General features: G+C 45.2%; 1 protein-coding gene across 1 annotated transcript in view; it reads left to right on the top strand.

The window, feature by feature from the left end:
• The window catches only part of LOC102199403 (partitioning defective 3 homolog B-like), a 213,201-nt gene extending 208,168 nt beyond the window's left edge, over window positions 1-5,033 (top strand). Inside the window, exons 23-25 of the mRNA XM_013913502.1 lie at window positions 1,163-1,372; window positions 1,984-2,127; window positions 2,248-5,033. Of these exons, the coding sequence (XP_013768956.1) occupies window positions 1,163-1,372; window positions 1,984-2,098 (325 nt within the window). The 3' untranslated portion in view covers window positions 2,099-2,127; window positions 2,248-5,033. The remainder of the gene's footprint in view (window positions 1-1,162; window positions 1,373-1,983; window positions 2,128-2,247) is intronic.
• The last annotated feature ends 2,110 nt before the right edge of the window (window positions 5,034-7,143 follow it).

Raw genomic sequence — 7,143 nt, 5'->3', positions numbered from 1 at the left:
GTGTGTGTGTGCGCTGAAACACACATAAACATGCTAACCATGGAGTCGGGAGGGGCAGAAGATGACATCCCAAACATGAAGGGCATGCAGTTAGTTAGACACTTCCCACTGCTGACCACCCATCCTGACACACACACACACACACACACACACACACACACACACAGCATCAGCATAGAAACCACCATCTGACTCAGTGAGATATATATTTATATGATAAACATGAATACATCATGGATGTCCTGCAGTAGATGGAGAGATGCGTGCAGACAAAGAGACAGAAAGACGGAGAGATAAAATCTAATACCTCGTAATGTTTGCTATGTGGACAACATGTGTTTGTGTACTCGCTTTCCCCGGCACAGGACATCGATATCTGTTCACGGGACGCGGCTGGGTTACCACAGCTGTGCGTGTGTCTTCGCTTGCGTTAACTGAGCCCTAGCCTACTTAAAACTGTCACGTGTCATTTATATTCTGTTGCTATGTGATGTTTGGCCGGGATGAGCCGCGAGCTGAGCGCGTGCTTCGCCCTCTCTCTTCTCTGTCGCCTGCAACAAATTGTTTTCAGCAGGTTTTCCTGAATATTTCAGATTCAGTGCGGTAGCTGATGGTAGGCTCTTTGCTAAGGTACGTGAAGGGAGCATCACTCTGACGGCGCTGTGCCAGCGGTTGGTTGATTATTTGTTTTATTGTGAAGGCGCTGGGGCAGAGCGGGAGGTTAACGCTGCGTCTGTGCTCGGGTCTCGTGTTTATTCCTCTGATTATCTTTCATAACACTGTCTGTTCTCTTTGTTCGTGTATTTGTGTTGATTTTACACGAAAACAGCAACAAATGCTCACGGCTCTTCTTCTGCCACGGCCATCGGAGTCACACAGCAGTGAACTCTGAGCCAACTCCTCCTGTGTTTGGCCGGGTCTGGTTCATTGAGCGACTTCTCAGCAGTTGGAAAAAAGGACGCTTCGTACTATAAACAAGCTCAGTCGTGGAGTTTTCCCCAGAACAAGTTTTTGAACCATCCAGCCACTGGCTGCGTCTGCCTGATGACTGACTGGTTAAGGATGCAACGTTACCAATGGCAACATCCGGCGGTTTCTTTGCTTCAGTCTGATTGTGCTCTCAAATTTCTTTCTCTTAAATGCATAAAATTCTCTTTTCCAGACGAGGTCCGTTAGATGCAGCTGACTACCCCATGCAGCCATGGTCAGGTCCCTACCCCGGGCCTCCACACGCCCAGCAGGGATACCCCCAGGCACCATCCTACCCCACCTCCCAGTCTGCCCCATCTTATCCCAACTACCCACCTGGTCAGCCATACCCACGGCAAGGAGACCCTCGAGGCATCGACCCTGGCTACTACCCCCACCCTAGGTAATTATACGCAGGAAAGTACCCTCATACCAGGATCTGCATGTGTACTGTGCGTACGCTATGATGCTGTTGTGCTGGTTTTGTGATTCCAGTGCAGCGTACCTGGACGAGGGGGCGGAGCTCTAGATTATGAGCTGTTGCCTGCTAAACTAAAACTAGAGCTCAGACTTCTCAGGCTGCCTGTTAGTCCAAATAGCCACAAAGAAAGCCAAATTATTTGACAGATAACCACATTAAAGACACCAACAGCCTTCAGTAGATGGCCGCTAGCTACAGCTGCCTCCGTCGGCATCCACCGGTCACTCAAAGCAGCTACGCCCTTAAACTTAAGCCTTAATACGTTTAAACAAAACATCACCTGCACACCTGTCAGGGAAATTAGCCAGAGAGGCCCAAACCTTTATTAGTGTGACTGACGTCCGTGCACAGCCTCAAGTGGCCGATCGCGGGAACTGCAGTTTTGGGGTTCAGCACCGATCATATTGCAGATTTGATCATCGTTCATATCATCTTCGTCTCTCTTTTTAAGTATGTCTTCCCTCTCGTCTGACTCTTTCTTCTTTTCCATGTCGGAGTATTTTGCTGTTCTTTGATCCAAGGTTGTTCTCTAGCTCTCAGCAGAGAGGGCCCCTGCGGCAGGATGTGCCCCCATCTCCCACCCCGCCTCTTCGGGGACTGCGGTACGACACGATGACACGTGGAACTGGGGGTGGGGGTTACAGGTAGGGCCGATTTGTGGGTGGAGACCATTCCAGGTAAATGCTGAGCTCTAAAATGCTTCTTCCTGCATAAATAATGAATAAAATTCTGCCGCTGTACTCGAGTAATCCGGCACAGCCCTCTGTAACTTTAAGAATATGTTTGATTGGATACAGGCACCGGTGGGAGCTCGGTACAGACCAGCGTGGCTTTACTCGGGACGGAGGAGGACAGCAACAGCAAACAAACCCAAAGCAGAAGACGGCGTGACTGCAGCTGTGCAGACACATCGAGTCCTGACATGACAATAAGCACAAAGTCACGTCTTCATAGACGCAGTTTTCCTGCGTTCAGCTCTCCACTGAAGTTAAAACCTCATAATGCGATGATCCGAATCCCCGACATTATCAAACCGTGTGTGTGCTGGTAGGAGTGTACGGTAAGGTAAAGGAGGTTAATTACAGAGTAGAGGATGCGTAATGTCTTGTTTGTTTGAAGTCATTTAAATTGCTTTGAATCTTCGGAGAGTTTAAAATGAGCAGGTTTTTACTTTTCACTGTACTCTGATTAAGTTGTCTCTTGTAAGAATCTGTCAGGGCTGCAGAGGTAATTGGATCCATTTAAATTAAGCTGACATTCACAGCCGCTGCTGCAGCAGGATAAAGGACAATATCCACAAATGCAAGCTAAAGTAACGCACTAACACTGACTGTAGATGGAGGTTCATGCAGATATGAATAACTCTTTATTATGTTTGTGTAATGAAAGCGTATTTATTCTCGAGATCCGACCGTTCACGTGGGCAAAGATGGGACTGCAGCGCCTCCGCTTTTCCAAAACATTCCTCCTTTCCTCTCTTAGTAATGGCTGCACATTACAGCGCTCCAATCAGCACTCTGGAACGCTTTATTCCTCCAGATAAACAAAAACACTCGTTTAGAGGCCGGCCGATGTCTGAAGTGACCAATCAGGGATCATGCCACTAATACCAGCAGATTTCATCCTCATGAGTAATCTGATCATATCCTGTGTTATCAAAAAGAGTTATTGATACGTGTGAATCACACTGAGCAGCACTATACGAATGATCTGTCCTCGCTGTTCGGTGCAGGACGAGGCGGAGCCCACGTCTGCTCCGTGGTTCGCTCCACGTTTGTTTGACCCTGTTGCTGCGTTTCGAAGCAGCTTAAGAAGTACGAAATATCTCATTTTAGCAGAACTGTAAATTATCTATGGATGGTCGCTTTATTTAAAAAGACCTCCACGTGAATGTATGATGAGCTTACGTTTTACAGACACGTCCACCTGTGTGGAGTGATTTGATTTTCCGACTTCCTGCAAGAAGCTCCGGAAAAGGCAGGACGACAATAACACAGTCGGGGTAATCGAGGTAACCAGGTGTTCCACAGGTGGAGCTGTTTTCATTCTGCCTTCTTTTAAAGCGTCTCTGATGTGTTGGAGCTGTTTGAGCTGCTTTTCCAGCCCGCCGAGTAAACCGGACAGAGAGGATTTTCTTTTTTAGGCAGCTTTTTGCAGAGCGGGGATAGAGGTCGCTTTCACTGTTACTCTGCACCGTGCGCTCTGCTTTGGATTTGAAGGACGGTTCAGTGACCCGACGGTGTAGGCATCACTGCTCGAACATGAAGTGAGCTTCAGAGTGCTGTCAGCGCCGCACCATAATGCAGATCCATTTTGCCACTTAGCAAAAGTTAAGTGTGACTAAGAGTTAAAGCCTTGCATAACATCTGTGTTTCACACCACAAAGCTCAGCAGTATTACTTTCAATGGAGATTAAATGTCTAAAATGACACCTCGGTATCGGGCGGACTGCGGTTCTCTCAGTGTGGCCGAGGCTGAAGGTCCGCCAACCTGAATGTTGAGATTAATGCAAAAGAATGTAACATGTAGATTTTATCAGAAAGGCTTTTGTGTTGGAAGAGTTGGATAAAGGGAGGTTAAGGAAAGGTAGAGAAAGATGTGAGAACAGGTAGAAAAGAAAAAGAGGGAAATAAAGAGAGAAATGTCAGGGATGTGTAATATTTCAGAATAAATATGAAAAGGAAACGGTTGAAGAAATGGTCCGAGAGGTAAATGCAGTGCAATTTGTGCAGCATTAGTTGTGCTGTAGGAGTGAATGTAGTGACTTTGTGAAGTTTTCATAATTATTTCTCCTTTCGTGTTGTCACGTTTCACCAGTGTGAAAACCAGACTTGCAAATCAAGTAATAAAGCACATTTTCAGAGACTGATGAACAAATCACCTGCCGGGTTTAGAGCAGAAACACTGAAACAACTCGCGTCCCCTCGGATCGCTTTCTCCTCGCTGATGATGATGATGATGTTACAGAGTGAGCAGCACCTGAGAAAATGATCCTTCTGAGAACATGTGAAGGATTTTCATGGCAAACATGTCAGGAGTCTCCCCGCTGTGTGTACCTGGATGCTGGGTCAGCGCCTGGAGAAGCTTTTAAACAGTATTTGAAAAACGTGACGCGTTGCATGAAGGCGTATCTGTTTCATTACACAGTTTTCACGTATGTAACTCTTCACAAGCATTTATTTTTACGTTTCTTTTTTTAATGCTAGTTGATGATGTTGAATCGGACCAGAGCCACGGGATGTTTGGCTTTCGTTGCCACGGGTACGCTGCAGAGCTTCCATCGCTTTTTTCCTCCTCGTGTCGTTTAAACTGCACGAGCAGTTTTAAACTCTGCGCAGCGTGGCTGACGCGTCGAGCATCCTGCAGGGCTCTTTGGTCTTTAGCAAGTTGCACAAGTTGAAGGTACTCGCTAGAATCTTCTGTACGAAGGGTTTCTGCTACTCCTGCTTCTCCTTTTAAAGAGATGTAGAAGGAACCAACTAATAACCTCTGTTACCTAGAAGTATAACATGCTTTATCATAACGCTCGAATATACGAAAAAGTCAAATTTCATTTTATAATGTAACAATTCTGTCATTGTTTTCCAACTTTTTTATATTTTGTATATAACTTTTTGCATTAAAGTGTTAATTTTTAAACACATCTGGTCAACGACGTCATACTTTACTTCTCTTTAAGACTCAATGCATGCCGAGCACATCTGCTGAGGTTAATTAAATATGAGTCAGGAGAAATTATTTCCCTCGTGTCCCCCGTACCCTGCAAGGTGAATCATTAACATTGCCAACCCAATTTAGTCCATCGTTTAAGCAGCTGATAAATTGTACTTTTGTGATAAGAGATAGATGGCCACAAATTAATGTAAGACTAATTATCAATTAGAAAAGGGAGATAAGGAGCGCTGATTACTGTGCAAAGTTTTCCTAGTTTTTCTGGCGTGTTGCCGGCGCGCTGCTAGGTCACTTCCCTCGGCTTAATAAGTATTTAGTGGCCGTGGGTAGCGTAAGGGGGTTTCTTATTTGTCAGACACTATAGGTGCTGGACTGTGGCTCAGAGAAGTTGGCAGTAATGAGACACAGAGGCCAAGGAAGCGTTTTATCAGGCAGGGCGTAATTAGAATATCCCAGACCTGTTGGCCAATGGGGAGAGAGCGAAGGGAAGTAATTAAATTCTCTTGAGTCACTGCCAAGGTTCAGTATGGATCTGCAGAGTGTGTGTGTGTGTGTGTGTGTGTGTGTGTGCAGGTGCTGGTGTTTTGTTTTCATGCATGTTAGAACTCGGATTAGTTTACCAGATTAATTGCAGTGCACCTCTGGACTCTCGTCAGCGCCCGGATCAAACGTGTCGCTGAAGTTAAGCAAAAGTGAGTCAGCGTTACACCGCGGTGACGGATACACCCACAGGACGGTCTCTTCCGTGGGATCGTTCCCTCTATTTTGACTCGCATCAGTCTGATGTTTGAAGATGTCAAATAAAATGTAACAAGCCTGTTCTGAGGACGTGAGGAGTAGAAAGCTCAGATATTTGTGTGAAGATGGAAAAACTGTCAGAAAGATTTAACACCTGAAAATTCTGCTCAGGTACAGTAATTTGTTCTTTGTTGTTTCCCACCTCCAAGCAACAAAATCAACGGCGTCCTGGTGACGATGATCCGGCTGAGCAGGTCATTGGACAGCTGAGCAGCTGGAAATTAGTACAAGACCAAAGTTTCAGTTTCTAACAGAACTGATCGTCTGAGTCAGCTTAAATATGTAAAATGCAGGAGGAGCTGGTGTACTCGGTACATCAGAAGTGTATGATGTATGGGTGGAAGCAGAGTCTGACTCAGCAGTGCTTCCTAATCCAGCGCAGATGTGTAGTTAAACTTCTTTACACTCACAGAAAGAGTGAGTTTCATTGATCCAGCCCACTAAAGTTCAGAGTGGGCTGAGTCTGGCATACGTGCCGACTCCTGGTGTGTCGATTATCAGAGCTAGTTACGTGTGACTGATGTGAAAGATATGAGTTAGTTTTGCACAAAAATAGCTGTTAGAAATGTTCAAAGAGCTACTTTATACTTTAAGTACATTTCACAGCGTGTACTTTTACACTTTTACTTGAGTAAAGAAGTTGAAGGAGTACTTCAGCTTTTACCAGATGGGTGAGTACAACAGCTGAATATGTCAGCAGAAGCATCAGTACTCCTGCTTCAGTGAAGTACCGCCGCCTCTCTTTAAGCACTAATAATGATGTTTTTTATTAATTTAGCTGGAAAAACTGGACATGAATCAAACCCACATTCAGGAAAGTGCAGTACTGAACCAGGACCAACAGACTGACCGCAGTAACCTGGTCTGCAGTGAACAGCGATGTGTGAGACTTTACAAAGCAATGTGTTAGAGCAGAGGTCCCCAACCCCCGGGCCACGGACCGGTACTGGTCCGTGAGTCGTTTGGTACCGGACCGGGTGTGAAATTTATGGTTTTCATCATTTTTATCATTATTTTTTTTATGGTTTTTATCGTTAACGCTGTTTCCCTGGGTCTTTTCCCGTGTGTTAGGAATAAATCTTCCTTTTTTTTGGTACCGGTACTGGTTTTATTCAATTAAATTCAATTTTATTTATATAGCGCCAAATCACAACAACAGTCGCCTCAAGCTGCTTTATATTGTACAATAATACATACAGAGAAAACCCAACAATCATATGACC

Source organism: Pundamilia nyererei, unplaced genomic scaffold, assembly GCF_000239375.1.
Source record: "Pundamilia nyererei isolate P.nyererei 1_Seehausen unplaced genomic scaffold, PunNye1.0 scaffold00135, whole genome shotgun sequence".
Taxonomy (NCBI): domain Eukaryota; kingdom Metazoa; phylum Chordata; class Actinopteri; order Cichliformes; family Cichlidae; genus Pundamilia; species Pundamilia nyererei.
Note: the sequence above shows the minus strand (reverse complement) of the source record. Positions and strands in the feature narration are given on the sequence as shown.